Source organism: Crotalus tigris, unplaced genomic scaffold (assembly GCF_016545835.1).
Source record: "Crotalus tigris isolate CLP2741 ecotype Arizona unplaced genomic scaffold, ASM1654583v1 scf7180000017543.2237141, whole genome shotgun sequence".
NCBI classification, from domain to species: Eukaryota; Metazoa; Chordata; class Lepidosauria; order Squamata; family Viperidae; genus Crotalus; species Crotalus tigris.
In genome coordinates, this window is record NW_024096463.1 from 610,636 (window position 1) to 627,913 (window position 17,278).

Consider the following 17,278-nt stretch of genomic DNA (forward strand, 5'->3'; position numbering starts at 1 on the left):
TGGAAAAGGATCCTGGAAAAGTGAAAGCAATATTAGAATGGAAAGCAACTGCAGAGCTTCCTGTGTTTTGTCAACAACTGACAGTTCATCCATCACTGAACTAGTGAAAATGGGAGGGGGAGAGCTGAAACCCAAATTGAGCCAGCTGCTCAGTTGGACTATGGAATGTCAAGTGGCTTTCAAAAATGGCAGAACCAACCCTCAGGCACCCAAACCCAATGGAGCCCTTTGTAACACAGACCCTAGTGATGTAGCAGTGGGGGCTGTCCTATTTCAGAAGAATGAAAGGGGGGAGCTCTAACTCTGTGCCTACACCTCCCAGAAGCTGACCAACACTGAAAGCCATTGGGCGATGTGGGAAAAGAAGGCTTATGCGGTCTCATGGGCATTGCTGACCTGGAGACAGTTTTTAGAGGGCAGCAAAATCCCCTTTCAAGTGTGGATGGACCACAAGAATTTAGAGGCCTGAAGACCCGCAGGAAACTATCCCCTAAGCAGGTCTGATGGGCTCAGTACTTCAATCAGTTCAACTTTACCTCTTTGGTACTTGCCAGGGGAAAAAAGCTTCCTTGCAGATTCTCTCTCCCATTTGCCCCAGTACAAAAATACCTGGGAAGAAATAGTTAACTTGATCATCTCCTTCCAGCGACTAGCAGCATAAGGCTCCACAAAGCTAGGATTGTCGGCCATTCCTCAACTGGCTGATAATGCATTAACCCAGAAATTAAAGGAAGCCCCGGGGGAGGATGAGTGGAAAGGGAAGAAGTTGTTAGTTCTATCTAACCTAAGAACTCAGATCCTGCAACAGAGTCACGATGTGAAACCTGCAGGTCATTCTGTGTTCATGAAAACCCTCCATCTGGCCAAAAGGCAGTTCTGGTGGCCTAAGATGAATAAGGACCTAGAGAGCTATGTTAGAAGAATGCCCAGTGTGTGCATCCATGAAATCATTGCCTCCTGGATTATTACAGCCGGTGGCCAACTCTAACAGTCCATGGGAAGAAATCACCATGGACTTTATTGTGGAGTTACCTGAAAGTTCTAGGATGACAGAGATTTGGATTGTGATCATCCTGCTTTCAAAGCAAGCACACTTTGTGGTGTGGGCGAAGATTCCATCAGCCCCAAATTTGGCCAAATTGTTCATGCAACATTTGTATTGGCTGCATGGAGTCCCGAGATGAGCTGCACAAGAGGTACCTGGAGAAGTTGACTCAGCTCTTTGAGGAGCATAAGGCCAAGTACGGTCTGCCCCAAGACAAGCACCTAACGATCACCTAGCTGGCCACACTGGACACGGAGGGGCAATATTTTTTAGAGAATGTTTGTTGTGGGTATGTGTATGTATATAGATGAATGGTGGCCCTGTTAGGTATAAATTTTATTATTGTATTTAGGGCGTATGAATGTGAATATTTTTATTTTTATGTACATTAATTGAGTGTGAATGTGTATTGAGTGTTTGGGGTAGGAGAATGGTGGAGTTGGGGGCGGAGCCTGGTGCCCCCTCTGCTGAGTGCAATAGCAAAAGCGGGGGGGGGGCAGGACTTACCTTTGGACTTGGTCTGTATGGAAAGCTAGTCCAGTCAGGAAGGGAGAAGGTTGGTGAGGGTGGGGGGTACTCCAGGGAGGGGAAAAAGTCGGAGCATCCCGGTTATGACTGGGATGGGTAGATATGGCGGGAGCCGAGGGGCAGGCCATTTTTGGGGAACGAGGACTCGCTATATTAGAGCGATTCCTTGTTCCGGCCCCTCAAAAGGCCCATCCTGTAGTACTGGTGACAGGGGAGTACAGGGCCCTAGTTGTAGGCTGCTGTTGCTTAATGCCAGGTCCATTGTCAACAAAGCCCCCCTTGTCCGTGATTTAATATTGGACAGCGGGGCGGACCTGGCACGTATAACCGAAACCTGGCTGGGCCCTGAGGGGGGTGTTTCCCTCTCGGAGATGTGCCCGGACGGGTTTGTGGTGCTTCATCAGCCTCGACATCAGGGCAGGGGTGGGGGAGTGGCAGTCATCGCTCGGAGGTCCTTGAGTCCTCGTGGGATTCCTGCCCCGGAGGTTGTTGGGTGTGAGTCCCTCCTATTGAAGTTGGGTTCATGGGTTCAGTTGGGCTTGCTGCTGACGTACCTACCTCCCAGCTGCATTGCAACAGCCCTGCCTGCGCTGCTGGAGTCAGTAGCCGGGTTGGCGGTGGAGTTCCCCAGACTTATGGTACTTTAACCTGCCATCACTCGGCGATCACTCAGAGGCGGCGCAAGAGTTCGTGGCTTCCATGGCAACCATGGACCTGACCCAGGTAATCCAGGATCCGACTCATAGGGGTGGTCACACGCTCAACCTTGTGTTTCTCTTGGGGCAATGGAGACATGATCTGGAATTAAGGGGAATAGAGATCTCTCCCTTGTCATGGACAGATCATTTCCTATTGAGGCTGGACTTCAGAGCATCACTCCCCCATCGCAAGGAGAGGGAGCTGACTAGGTGGTTCCGCCCCAGGCGCCTAATGGACCCAGATCGGTTCCAGGAGGAGCTTGGGGAAATACCTGACTCCCGTGTCCACAACTCGTCCGGGTCCCTGGTTGCGGCCTGGAATGAGGCGGCGTCCGGGGCCCTGGATCAAATTGCGCCTTTGCGACCTCTCTGTGGTGGTGGTCCCCGGAGGGCGCTTTGGTTTACTGAGGAGCTCCGGGAGATGAAGCGCCACAAGAGACGTCTAGAGCGACGTTGGAGGGCCAGTAACTCTGAATCTGACCGATCACTATTAAGAGCCTATCTTAGGACTTATTTAGTGGCGATAAGGGCGGCAAAGTGTGTTCACTTTTTCGCACTTATTGCGTCCGCAGAATCTCGCCCGGCCGCCTTGTTTAGGGTGACCCGCTCCCTTCTTAAAGTGGAGGAGGCGGAGGAACCCTTGCAGGGGAGAGCTGAGGAGTTTGTTCAGTTTCTCTCGGACAAAATCGCTCAGATTCAGAGAGATCTGGACTCCGACTGGGCAGTGCCAGCCGAGTTGCCGGGGGCTGGTCTTAGTCATGTTATCTGGAACGAGTTTGAGCCTGTGATCCCTGATGAAGTGGACAAGGCCGTGAGGGCAATGAATGCTGCCACCTGTTTATTGGACCCGTGCCCCTCCTGGCTGGTTTCTGCCAGTAGGGAGGTGACACGAGGCTGGCTCCAGGCGATAATCAACGCCTCCTTGATGGAGGGGTCTTTCCCGCAACCTTTAAAGGAAGCGGTGGTGAGGCCCCTCCTCAAGAAGCCTTCCCTGGACCCAGCTATTTTGAAGAACTTTCGTCCTGTCTCCAACCTCCCCTTTGTGGGGAAGGTTGTAGAGAAGGTGGTGGGGTCCCAACTCTTGCGATCCTTGGATGAAACTAATTATCTGGACCCTTTTCAATCTGGTTTCAGGCCCGGCTACAGCACTGAGACTGGTTTGGTCACACTGACCGATGGTATCCTTCTGCGTCATCTCGGAGAGGTGGGGGTGGGCAGCACCGTATTGCGGTGATTCTCCTACCTCTCTGACAGGTCGCACTCGGTGTTGGCGGGCGGACAGAGATCGACCCCTAGGCGCCTCGATCATGGGGTACCTCAGGGCTCGGTCCTGTCCCCCCTCCTTTTTAACATCTACATGAAACCGCTGGGTGAGATCATTCGGCGACACGGGGTGAGGTATCATCAGTACGCGGATGATACCCAATTGTGTATCTCCACCCCGTGTCCTTTCAGTGAAGCAGTCGACGTGATGTGCCAGTGCCTGGAAGATGTGAGGGTCTGCATGGGGGTGAACAGGCTTAGACTCAACCCTGAGAAGACCGAATGGCTCTGGGCCTTGCCTCCCAAAGGTCAACTGGATGGTCCATCATTAGTCCTGGGGGGGGGGTAAATTTACCTCCCTCAGTGCAGGCACGCAACTTGGGTGTTCTCCTGGACTCACAGCTAAATTTGGAACAACATCTATCGGCTGTGGCCAGGGGGACCTTTGCCCAGGTTCGCCTGGTGCACCAGTTGCGGCCTTATTTAGACCAGGAGGCTTTACTCACGGTCACTCATGCCCTTGTCACCTCAAGACTGGATTACTGTAACGCGCACTACATGGGGCTACCCTTGAAGAGCGTTCGGAGACTGCAGTTGGTTCAGAATGCAGCCGCGAGAGCGATTGTGGGCGCACCAAGGTACGCCCACTTGTCACCTATCCTCCGCGAGCTGCACTGGCTTCCTGTGGGTCTCCGGACGCAATTCAAGGTGTTGGTTATCACCTTTAAAGCCCTTCATGGCATAGGGCCAGGTTACTTACAGGACCGCATACTGCCGCACAGTTCCCAGAGACCGGTGAAGTCCCACAGATTGGGCCTCCTTCAGATCCCATCGGCCAGACAATGTCGGCTGGCGGGCCCTCGGGGAAGGGCCTTTTCTGTGGTGGCTCCGACCTGGTGGAATCAACTTCCCCCCGAGGTTCGAACTACTCCCACCCTGCTGGCCTTTAAGAAAGCCATTAAAACTCTCCTGTTCCGGCAGGCCTGGGGCTGATGTCCCCGGGGGGGGGGGGCGGGATATGATCAGACACGCTGTATGAATGTATTTATTTTATTGTTTTATTGTCATATTATTGTTTTAATTTTGTACGCCGCCCTGAGTCCCTTGGGATTGGGCGGCATATAAATTTTAGAAATAAATAAATAAATAAATGCATAATCTCTGACCAGGAGGTGCAGTTCACCGCAAAATTTTGGCGGGAATTCATAAGGCCAATAAGCTCCTCCCAGGGGCTTAGCTCCAGTTTTCATCTGAGTACAAATGGGGTAGCTGGAAAGACCAATTCATTAATAGAGCAATATTTACATTGCTACATAAATTATCAGTAAACCAATTGGGCCGAGCTCCTGCATTTTGTAGAAGTGGCATATAATAACTCAGTACATAGTAGCACTGGGTTCACCCCATTTAAAATAGGAGTAAAGTTTTTAGTAATGCAAAAACTTCCAAGGGAACCTCCCTCCTCAGCATAGCTAGCTGAATGGATGGAAACCCTAAAAGTCACTTGGGGGAGAATGTACAGAAAGCACTGAATAAGGCCAGGGAGTCTTACAAGAAGCAGGCTGATTGGAGGAGAGCTCCCCAGAAGAGATTTAGTATTGAGGATAAGGTGTACCTATATACCAAATATCTTATCCTAATCATTCAGATTATAAACCTAGTTACAGTCGAATTACGGTTACCAAAAGTGTTCAAACAGGTCCACCTGGTGTTCGATTGTAGTCTGTTAAAACTACTTCAAGCCTCTAGCCTAAAACCAATTGAAAGGAAGCCTCCTCCTCCATTATGGTGGGGGGCGAGAAGCACTATGAGATCAAGAAAAATCAAGATTTTTTAAGGGAAGACTACAATATTTAGTACAGTGGAAAGGCTATCCCTCAGCTGATGCTGAATGGGTAGCTGCCCATAATGTTAGTGCAGACGGATTAATAAGACAATTCCATGCCAAATACCCTCAATGTCCTAAAGAATATTTGAATGTTAATTTGAATTAGTGATGATAATTTGTGTTTAATATTTTTCCCCAGGTCTACCCTTCTTTCAGGGCGTCAGCATGTCAAGATTGAATTTCTATGATGCCTGCTAGCTTCTATCACTAATCAACTTGCCATAGAAAAGGGGGTGGAGGAATAGAAAAAGAAGGGAGAGAATGGAATGCCAAGAAACCATTCAGGGACTGTGAAAGCCTTGCACCAAGCCAAAGTCACTAACTCAGGTGTTCGATAGAGAAGTGAACTGTTCCCATAACAAAAATAAATATTATGACTGAACAGTATAAACATCTGGTGGGTGGGAGCCATGAGAATTGTTTAAATAAGCAAGCTTTTACGTGGGAAAATTCAGAGCTGGTTTTGCTTCTGCAGTTCCAAGATGGTGTATCCAATAAAGTTTTACCTTATGGGACTCAATTGCCTTGAGGAATTCTTTTGTTGGGTCTGCTAGTCAGATTGTTGACAATTACACAATTAGCCTCTGAGCTGTGTTTCCATTTAAATAATTTTTTTGTGAAAATCCTGAAAGCTCACCATAAATCTCTTAGATAATAGAATGTTTTGTTGCTCATATTCAATGCTTTATTTTTATGGCCTTAGATTCTAAATGAGAATGTGAAGTACATTTCTCTATCTTTATTTTGCTTGGGTTTTTTTGTGTTGGAAAATGATTTAGTGGAAGTCAAAATTAAACTGGATGCAAAATGCTTTGTACTTACTAACTACATTAGCTTGTCCAGTGAAGATAGTATATTGCAGCTCATAGGAGACCACACTGAATTCATCATCTGAAGTCCAGTGAACTGTGATTGTGTCATAAGAAGCTGTGCAAAGCTCTTCTCTAATTGTTGGTGGATTTGGAGCTGAAAAAGATTTAAATGACTTGTTACAGTTCTCAGACATTCATTTGCCCATTTATCACAAAAGTATGAAAACAAGAAAAAACATGTTGGATACCATTGCATGAACTTATGAAAGAATATTAGCAAGAAGATTCTATAATCCATTAACTCAGAGACACAGTTCTTTATAGTATGGAATTTCCATGCAGAATGGCTCTTCCTGTTCATATGTCATTGAACCACACTGCTTTGGCATACCTCCCAAATCCTGCTTCTCTATCTTCTTCAGATCCCATCCCAAAGACTGATATTACTTTTAACTATAGTATTCTGACATGGTAACAAGTTTGAGGAGAATATTCACACTGAATGCCTTCAGGTTGAATTTGTAATAAAATACAAACTTATTTTGGACTGTAATAAAATACCGCAATGAGGTTAGTTAATGCTGGCTCAATAATGAGATCCCAGATTTCAGAACAATTTTCTCATGAGGTCAAAACAGACTGCAGAATATGTTGCAATCACTGATTGATCCTTATAAATCCTATTAAATCAGAACATTATCTAAACATCTCTTTGTCGTATGAACCTATGTGAACATAGCTAAACTGATATTACAAATACAAATCTGGGAATCGAGAAGGAATGAGTGGTTGTATCCCATCCACACATTTGCAAAAAAATGATAAAAATATTATAAAATCATTAATTAAAATGCTATTTTCCCTGAATCACAATAATCTCTTTTTATCCAATGAATGTTACTACATGCATTCTTTTCTATTTTAAAATGGGTACGCATGTTCCTATATATATTTCAATTCTTACCAGTTAGATAATCAAGGCATTCCAGCAGTTTCTTTTCTCTTGTAAAATCCAGCGCAAATGTATCAAAAGTGTCATTAAGATTAATTTCAGGAATTAAAACCTGGGAAGATGCAGTTGCCATGGCAACCCTACAAGATAAAAAAACCAAGCTTGAGTTCAGTTTTGAAAATTATTTTACATGATGAGGATACATAAGGCAAATACTTTTAAAATAAGTTAAGAAGTGCTGTGTAACATGTATCTAATGTAATTTTCATATCCCTGATCAGCAACATGTCAACTAGAATGTAGAAAGTTACCAACACCTGCTTGTTTGTAGCTGCTGGGAATTGAGTTTGGGATTTTATAATGGAATCCATGATCAATGTTATTTTACTGTAATTTCTCCCAAAAGTGACTGATATACTTAGGTGTTATACATTTTCATTATTTTTTGCTAATTTGCCATTCATGAAATGTGCTATGTTAAAAAGCTTCATATGCTTCAGAGCAATCTCTTTTCCAAGGTAAAAGAATTGTCATCTGATTTTGAAATCCCAAGACTGAACTTCATGAGAACTGATTGCATTTTAGTTAGTTATTGAACTAACTTCAATAATAAGTCAATATTTTGTTATTTAAGCAGATAAACAGAAAGATCGCAGGCAGGCAAAAAAAAAAAAATAGTGAGAATCCAGGGCCCATTAGTCCTGTGGAATTGAAATTTCCAATGTTCAGGTCAGTTTTATTTACAAAATTGTAGCAGCTGCATCATCCCTGTGATCATGATTTCTGACACTCCCTGCCAGCTGCCCACAAGCCCAGTCAATGGGAAGGCCAGCAGAATAGTATGAAAATATGCAAGAAAAGATAAAGGTAAAGGAGTCCCTGTGAATTTTACTCCACTAGTTGTTGCTGACTATAGAAAGCGGTGTTCATCTGTTTCGAGGCCATTGAGCCAGCACTGTCCGAAGACATTTCTGCAGTTAGCATGATGACACGGAGTGCTGTTACTTTCCCACTGAAATGGTACCTATTTATTTACTTACACTTGCTTGGTTTCGAACTGCTAGGTTGGCAGGAGCTGGAGTGAGGATAGGACTTCACCCCATTGTGTAGAGCCTGAGTCTTAAACCGATTGCTGACAAGCCCAGGATCTTAACTGCTGAGCCACCATATTATGCAAGTATATGAAAGTATTCTAACATTTTTCTAGAATAATATTTCTTAATCTGCCTTTGACATTTTGCCTTGGTATACCGGTTGTTGAATATGTTGATGTTTTATACCTGCTTTATATATTTTTTTAAATGTCTGTTTTTTTGAGCATCACAAAGATTTGATTTCTCCTTGAAACATCTAATTGTCATATTACAAAGAAAATGGTTAGTCAGGTTATCTAATTCTCAAGACTCTTCAGTCCTGTTTGACGACATTACCTTTCAGTTATGTTTTTAGCTGACTGCAAAAAGCGTGCATGATCATTCTCCTTCAAAGATTGCTCAGCCTGTGAGATAAGAGAGGTGGAGCGTTCAATACACTGCTTGCAATTAGCTATCTGCTGGGCCAGTTTTCTCAGTCTCCCAACCTAGAGCAAAGAAGAAAACTGTTACTTCTGTGGACACAAAAATGAGCTTTAACATTAGACCATAGCTCAAGATCATAGGAGCCTAAGTTCTAAGAAAGTATTTATTATTATCCAGAGTGGGGTGATCCAAAATAACCACAACCCATTTTCTTTCATTTTTTTTATAAAAAGAAATCTTAATTGCCATCAGGTTCTGCTTCTTGGATAATAGTGCTCTACTGTGATTGGCAGTTCCCCCAAATGGATGTTTTCAAAGCAGCTTAAAAAGGTCTCTGACTTTTTGCTTTAATTCTTGACCTCAGAACAAAAGGAATAATTTGACAATAAAATAAATCTTTGTCCTTGGAAATGTCTTTTTCTGGAGGGTTTTTTTTCCAGCTAAGTCTGGTATATTAACAAAAGTGGGTACCATACTGCATAATCAGTGTGTGATACAAATGGACGTTTTAATTCCAATTCACTTTTAACATTCATTACACTGCAACATTAAATAAATTTAATAGTAAGGCCAATTGAATTAGTAGATTATTTTCACTGCAACTATGTTTCAGATAAATCTACTGAGGCAGTATTGAACTACATTTGAAATGGAAGAGTAATAGAACATAAAGACCACCTCAATCTTTTCTAATGCTCCCCTTCTTTAGCAACCTGACAAGAGTACAATTCTCCCAACAATAAAAGCAACTTTTTTGTCATATCTAGCTTGAGACCTTTTCACTGAGACACTGGGAATAGAATGGCATATTAAATAAACCCTGTGTCAAGACTGCTAACATCAGATGTTCTTGTTTGCCATATACGAAGAAGCAAACATGTTTTATTTAGCCTGCATATCACTTCTAGAGTTAGAGCAGACAATGCTAGCACAATGGGTGGGAAAGTATGCTAGTTAACCATAACAATATTTCAGTACAGCATTGCCAAGGTCAGCTGTAACCGGAGGAGTTTTGGGAGGGTCAGTTCACACTTCAAACTAATTGGAGAACGTGATTGATGACTGTAAAATGAAGGAGTGAGTTATGCTTTGTTACGGGTGATTGGGGATGGGAGGATTCAGTTTTTAGCTTCATTATGTACGTGCTGATGCTATGTAGCAATAAAAGGATTCTTTAAGCTAAATAAAGCCTCAAAGTTCTTTGAAAAGCTGCTTCTTTTTGGAACCATGACACCATGTCTAATCCAGTGCAACTATTCTTATACTTACAACAAAAATTGGGACACAATTTGCAGTGCTAAGCAAAGCAGTTGATAAGTGAGCCATTCTCACTTTTTGTCACAATTGTTAAATGAATCACTGCAGTTAAGTGAATTGTGTGGTTGTTAAGTGAATCTGACTTAACAGATTCACTTAACTTTGAATCTATTGACTTTGCTTGTTGGATGCCAGCTGGGGTTGCAAATGACAATCATATGACTCTAAGATGCTGCAACCATCATAAATACATGCAGTTGCAAGTCCTGAATTTTGATCATATGACCATGGGGATGCTGCAATGGTTTTAAGGGTGAGGACTGGTTGTAAGTTATTTTTTTTATATGCTATTAAATTTTGAATGGTCACTAAAGAAATGGTTATATGTTGAGAACTATCTGTATTTATTTTCAACTCAAGTATCCTATATTGCAAGCAGAAATAAGATCTCCTAACTCATTTGTTCCTATTTTCTGAATCACATAGACTTGAATCTCTGACATTCCTCATTAAAGAAACAAAAGAACTCCTGAAATTACCTGCAACTTGGTAAGGCTTGAGATTTTGGAAAAACAGTCCTATAAATCTAGCATGTGGATAATATCAGACCTTTATTTCCAATACACTTCCAGACACTGTAGTGCCTTTTATTGACACTAGGTGAGAAAGTGGACAACTTATAGGAAATGTTAAATCCAAAATATACCATTTCTACTGCTTAACTACGTACTCATACTGCTAAAGTAGAAACACCTGCTTAATTTCCTGAAATTTGTTTGGGAATGAATGTCTCGAGTTTGTTAAACTGTTCTCCTCACCCCACCAACAGCATAAAGTACAGTAAATGAGCATATCTGTTAATAAAAAAAACCCACTATCCTTTCCGTCAATGTAAATATAAAGCTTGGAATGGAATAGCATTTCTGATTCTGTAAAAAGTGTATGAACTTTGGTGGTAGAATATGCATTTGCCCTGCAATTAATTAACCAAGGAGATTATATAGAAGATTGTCAGGTGGGATTCTGGAGGGACCTGAATCTTGTTAATAGTGTAAAGAAGTTCAGGACTTGTCAAACAACAACCTAGAGAGCTATGGTCCTGAAACAGCCCATGCTGCAGGGCTTTCTATTTTAAGTTATTTGGAGTAGCTTGACAGCTAAGTGAACCATTTAACCTGCCCATTTAACATGCCTGTGATGTTATTTCTTGTCAAAGCTTTTGTAAGGACCTGCCTCAGCTATTCCCCCAGGAAAGCACACTCAGGAAACAAGCATTGTTTCAAAGAGGATCTTTTACTGAGAGAAAGTGTCTGCAGAATAAAAAGGTGGAATCTGAAATTTGTGCACAAAAACATTAGGCTAAAAGTCCAATTTCGTCAACTCCACCCCAATATCCCAGTCCCTCAGGAGCCAATCCACTGGCGCAAAGATGTTATGAGAACTTTGAGTCAAAAAGGTGATAAGCAACCATTTCCCTAGGTCAGCAGGAGTGTACAAAGATGGTCCCGAGGGCATTTCTTCTTCTCTAATTCCCCCCTCCCTAATTCCCATGTGAATACATCAAAGCGAAAGGAGAAACAAATGGTAGCAACATCTTCAATCCACACCCATTTGTGCTCCCCTCCCCTTTCCTATGGCAGTGTTCCAGAGGGATCTGACATTCTGCCTCTCTAACAAAAAGGAACATCCACCTGGAGGCGAAAAAAATAACAAAGAGGGAGGGAAACAGTGGTTAGGTATTCATTTAGGCTTATTCGGGTAGTGGTCATGAAAATGTTTAATTAATCTAGGGGCTTTTACTTGTTTCTTTTGTACCCATTCAGGCTGAGCCCCAGGGAGATCTTTCCATGTGACTCCCTGGTGTTTGCATGAGTCTAGGATTTCTTTTATCTTGAAATGCTGTTCTCCCTTCAACTTAATAGGCTCAGAGACTGAAGGGGTTGCCGGTCTTAAGGGTGAAATCACTTCTGGTTTAAGGAGGCTGTAATGGGACACTGGGTGGACTTTTCTTAATGATTTTGGCAATTCTAATTCTACTGTGACTGGGTTAATAATTTGGTTTATAGGGAAAGGCCCTATATATTTTGGGCCTAAGTTCTTTGAGGGTTGTAAGGACTGTAGGAAATGGGTGGACAGGTATACATAGTCTCCAATGTGGAATTGTTTGGGTTCTACTCTTTTTTTCAGTTTGAGCTTTGTAAGCCGCCTGGTATCTGCCAAGATGTTGCACACCATCAGCCATGTGTTTCTCAGTTGATTAATCCACTCTTTTAAAGAGGGGATTGTGGGCTTTTGCACTGGTAATTCAGGCATTGGGTTAAAATCTTGCCCAGTTGCCACTTGAAATGGTGTGAAGCCTGTGTTGGTATGCACAGCATTATTATAAGCCACTTTAGCAAATGGCAAAAGATCTGTCCAGTCATCTTGTTGATAGTTAATAAAACAGTGCAGGTACTGCTCCAGTAATGAGTTCTAAAGTTCTCTCCTGCCATTTATCTGAGGATGGTGACTAGAACTGAGACCTTGGTTGGTTCCTAAGAGGTTCAGAAAAGCTCTCCAGAACTTTGACATGAATTGGACCCCTCTATCCAAAATAATGCATTGTGGTGCCCCATGTAGGTGGTAGATGTGATGTAGAAACATCTTTGTCAATGCCTTAGCTGTGGGAATTTTCTGGCAAGGGATGAAGTGGACCTGCTTTTAGAATAAGTCACTTATCAAATCAAATCAAATCAAATCAAATCAACCTTTATTATCAAAGTACAACCAGTGTACAATGAGATTGGCTAAGCCTCCCTTTGTGCACCCCGACACAACTCACAGTGACAACAAACACACAATCTTATTGCACCACGTGAACTTATTGCACAATGCACCGGCCCTGCAAGTCTATCATACATGGAATTATTTCCCATTCAGGAGTCTGACAGCCCATGGGTCGAAACTGTTCTTCAGCCTGTTGATGCAGCTGGTTATGCTTCTATATCTCCTACCCAATGGTTGGAGAGTAAAGAAGTGCCAGGGTGTGAGTAATCCCTGAGGATTTTCTTCACTCTTCTAAGGTAGTGGGCCCTAGCGATGGTATCTAGTGGTATCAGGGGACAGCCCACGATGTTTTGTGCTGTGCTCACCACCCTCTGTAATGTCTTTCTATCTGTGGCTGTAATGTCTTTCTGTCTCTGTAATGTCTTTCTATCCGCCAGCATACTACACCATAATGCAATGTGAGAGGACGCTTTCTATAGTGGACTGGTAAAAGAAGGTCATCAGTCGTTGTTCCACTTTGTTCTTTCGCAAGACCCTAAGGAAGTGGAGTCTCTGTTGGGTCTTTCTGGCCACCTAGGTTGTATTGATTTTCCAGGTGAGATCTTCGCTGAGGTAGACTCCCAGGAATTTGAAGGAGGAAATCCTTTCCACACAGCCCCCCCAATGTAAAGTGGGGTGGGTTCCTCTCTTTTCTTCTGGAAGTCTGACACCATCTCCTTTGTCTTGCCGATGTTCAGGTACAAGTTGTTTTCTAGAGAACATGAGGATAGTTTTTGTACCTCCCCTCTGTACACTGTTTCATCTCCACCTGTAATAAGACCCAATATGATAGTATCATCTGCGAACTTAATGATTGCAGTGGATGGGTCAGACGATACACAATCATGTGTGTACAGTGAATACAGGTAGGGATTGAGCACCCAGCCTGTGGCAAGCCAGTACAAAGCTTCAGGGAGGTGAATGTGACAGACCTGACCCTCACTGTTTGTGATTGGTCTCTCAGAAAGTCTTTGATCCAGTCACAGATGGAGGGGGGAAAATCCAAATCAGTCAGCTTTTCGATAAGGATGCTCGGTAGAATAGTATTGAAAGCCGAGCTATAGTCAATGAAAAGCATGCTGACATAGTTTCTGGGTTTCTCCAGATGGCTCGCTACAGAATGTAAGGCAGTATCTATGGAGTCGTCTGTTGACCTATTCCCCCTGTAGGCAAACTGATATTTGTCAAAGTCCGAATTACAGTGTTTCCCGAGCTTTCAGGGAGCTCTACGATAAGTTCCATGGAACTGTCTCTCCAGGATGCTAAAGGCTCAGCTACTGTTTGGAGTAGCCCAGGCATTTTTCCCTATCTCCATTTTGCTGAAGCACAAATGGAGCAACTGGAAACATAGCTTTCAATATCCTTCTTGATATTGAAGAAAGGCCACCAGAACTGCTTTTTCAGAAGGTGTAGGGTCTTCAAAAACTTAAAATGTCCTGCTACTTTCAAATCATAGCACATTTGCATAGTCTTTAGTCTTTAGCTGGCATGTATAGTTTTCCGCCTACCCATGTCAGTCCATCCTGCATGGAGCAGAGGTTTTTGTGGCTGCACAACCATTCATCTGTTTCTAAGGCTTTTAAAAATTTGGCTGTGATAACATTGTCCATGGATATTTTCGCTTTCTGCTGCACTCTGGTGGTTACCTGTGCTGCCAGCTGATTTATAGGAAGAAGGGGTTTACTATTCCCGCCCTGGAGCTGTTGTATTGTGGCATTTTTGATAGAGCATCAGCCAAGAGGTTTTTCCCTCCTGGTAGGTAGTGCAGGGTAAAGTTGAACCGCTGGAAGTATTCAGCCCACCGTGCTTGCTTTGGAGATAATTTCTGGGTTTTTTTTCAGAGCTTCCAGATTTTTGTGACCAGTCCAGACCTCGAATGGGATTTTGCTACATTCTAGGAAGTGCCTCCATAGAAGGAGAGCCCATCTACCTGCAAAAGCCTCCTTTTTCCACACTGCCCATCCTTGCTCTGTTCCAGTCAGCTTCTGCGATGTATATGCTATAAGGCCCTTCGGGTTACTTCAGGTTTTAGAAGACTGCAATGGAACACAGGGTGGATCTGTCTTAATACTTTTGGTAGCTCTAGCTCTACCGTGACAATATGTTTATAATATGTGTGATGGGGAAAGGTCTCAAAAATTTTGGGCCTTTTTAGAGCGTTGTAGGGACTGGAGATAACGAGTACATAGATAGGCTCAGTCTGCAACATGGAATAGTTTAGGTTCCACTCTTTTCTTGTCTACTTGTGCCTTGTAGGCTGCTCTGACTTTGTCTAAGGCTTTGCGAATGACTGGCCATGTATTTTTCAACTGGTCAATCCATTCCTTCAATGAGGGAATGGTAGGCTTGTTGGCTGGTAGCTTGGGCATTGGGTTAAAGTCTTGCCTGGTGGCCACTCTGAAAGGGATAAAGGAAGAGCTGTTGTGTACAGCATTGTTATAAGCAACCTCTGCAAAAGGCAAGAGGTCAGTCCAGTTATCTTGTTGATAATTAATAAAGCATCCCAGGTATTGTTCTAGAACCAAGTTCATTCATTCTGTCCCATTTGTTTGAGGATGATGACTGGAACTCAGGCCCTGATCCATCCCCAAAAGGTCCAGAAAGGCTGTCTAGAACTTAGAAGAGAACTAGACCCCCCATTCAAAATTATCTGACGTGAGGCCCCATGTAAGCAATAGATGTGATGGAAGAACAGGTTCGCCAGGGTTTTTGCTGTGGGGATTTTCTGGCACGGGATGAAGTGAACCTGTTTGGAGAACAGGTCTGTCAGGACCCAGATAACTGTGTTTCCCACACTTTCTGGCAGCTCTACAATAAAATCCATAGAAATCTCTCTCCAGGGTGCTGAAGGGTCAGCAGCTGGCTGCGGGAGGCCTGGGGTTTTCCTTTGCCTCCACTTGGCTGGTATATTCATATTCAGGTATATTCATATTCAAAAACTAAAACACAGATCACTGAGACTCAATCCTGGCTAGAACTCTGACAATGTCAGCAGATGCTGATGAAAGCTAAGTTTTTAAATAAATTTTTAGTCTCAGTGATCTATGTTTTAGTTTTTTAATATATATAAGTAGTAGGTTGTGATCTACTTTACCAAATGCCTTACTGAAGTCCAAGTAAATTATATCCACAGCATTCCTCTGATGTATATGTATGTGTGCATGTGTGTGTGTATACATACATATATATATATATGTATATATATATATATACACACACATATATATACACACACACATATACATATACATCAGAGGAATGCTGTGGATATAATTTACTTGGACTTCAGTAAGGCATTTGATAAAGTAGATCACAACCTACTACTTGACAAGATAGAAAAATGTGGGGTAGACAGCATCACCACCAGATAGACCCGTAGCTGGCTGACCTGCCATACTCAATGTGTGGTCCTCAATGGAACCGCATCTACATGGAGGGAAGTGTGTAGTGGGGTGGCCCAGGGCTCTGTTCTGGGCTCAGTGCTTTTCAACATCTTCATCAATGATTTGGATGAGAGGATAAATGGGGAACTCATCAAATTTGCAGACGACACCAAGCTGGTAGGAATAGCCAACACTCCAGAAGACAGGCTTAAGATACAGAAGGATCTGGACAGACTTGAACACTGGGCACTATCTAACAAAATAAAATTCAATGGTGAAAAAAGTAAGGTTCTACATTTAGGCAAGAAAAACCAAATATAGTATAGGGGGTACCTTGCTCAATAGTAATAACTGTGAGAGGGGCCTCGGAATCCTAGTGGAGAATCACTTAAATATGAGCCAGCAGTGTGCTGCAGCTGCCAAAAAGGCCAACATAGTACTAGGCTGCATTAACAGAGGGATAGAATCAAGATCATGTGAAGTGTTAATACCACTTTACAATGCCTTGGTAAGGCCACACTTGGAATACTGCATCCAGTTTTGGTCACTACGATGTAAAAAAGATGTTGAGACTCTAGAAAGAGTACAGAGAAGAGCAACAAAGATGATTAGGGAACTGGAGGCTAAAGCATATAAGGAATGGCTGCTGGAATTGGGTATGTCTAGTTTAACGAAGAGAAGGACGAGGGGGGACATGATAGCAGTGTTCCAATATCTCAGGGGCTGCCACAAGGAAGAGGAAGTCAAGCTATTTTCCAAAGTGCCTGAGGGCAGGACAAGAAGCAATGGATGGAAACTAATCAAGGAGAGAAGAAACCTAGAATTAAGGAGAAACTTCCTGACAGTTAGAACAATTAACCAGTGGAACAACCTGCCTGCAGAAGCGGTGAATGCTCCAACACTGGAAGTTTTAAAGAAGAGATTGGACAACCATTTGTCCAAAATGGTATAGGGTTTCCTGCCTGAGCAGGGGATTGGACTAAATGACCTCCAAGGTCCATTCCAACTTTATTATTTATTATTTATTTATTATTATTATTATTATTATTATTATTATACACACACACACACATATGTACAATGATAGAAAATCCTTGAACTGTGGGAAAGATATAAACCAGCTACTTATT

The 17,278-nt window shown here is 43.0% G+C and overlaps 1 protein-coding gene across 6 annotated transcripts in view; it reads right to left on the bottom strand.

Moving 5' to 3' along the window:
- The window catches only part of MID1 (midline 1), a 422,175-nt gene that overhangs the window by 49,219 nt on the left and 355,678 nt on the right, over positions 1 to 17,278 (bottom strand). For all 6 annotated transcript variants that reach the window (XM_039319806.1, XM_039319976.1, XM_039319559.1 and 3 more), the window contains 3 exons: positions 8,617 to 8,765; positions 7,199 to 7,326; positions 6,245 to 6,388 (listed from right to left, as the gene is read on the bottom strand). In XM_039319806.1, coding sequence (XP_039175740.1) covers positions 6,245 to 6,388; positions 7,199 to 7,326; positions 8,617 to 8,765 — 421 coding nt within the window. The remainder of the gene's footprint in view (positions 1 to 6,244; positions 6,389 to 7,198; positions 7,327 to 8,616; positions 8,766 to 17,278) is intronic.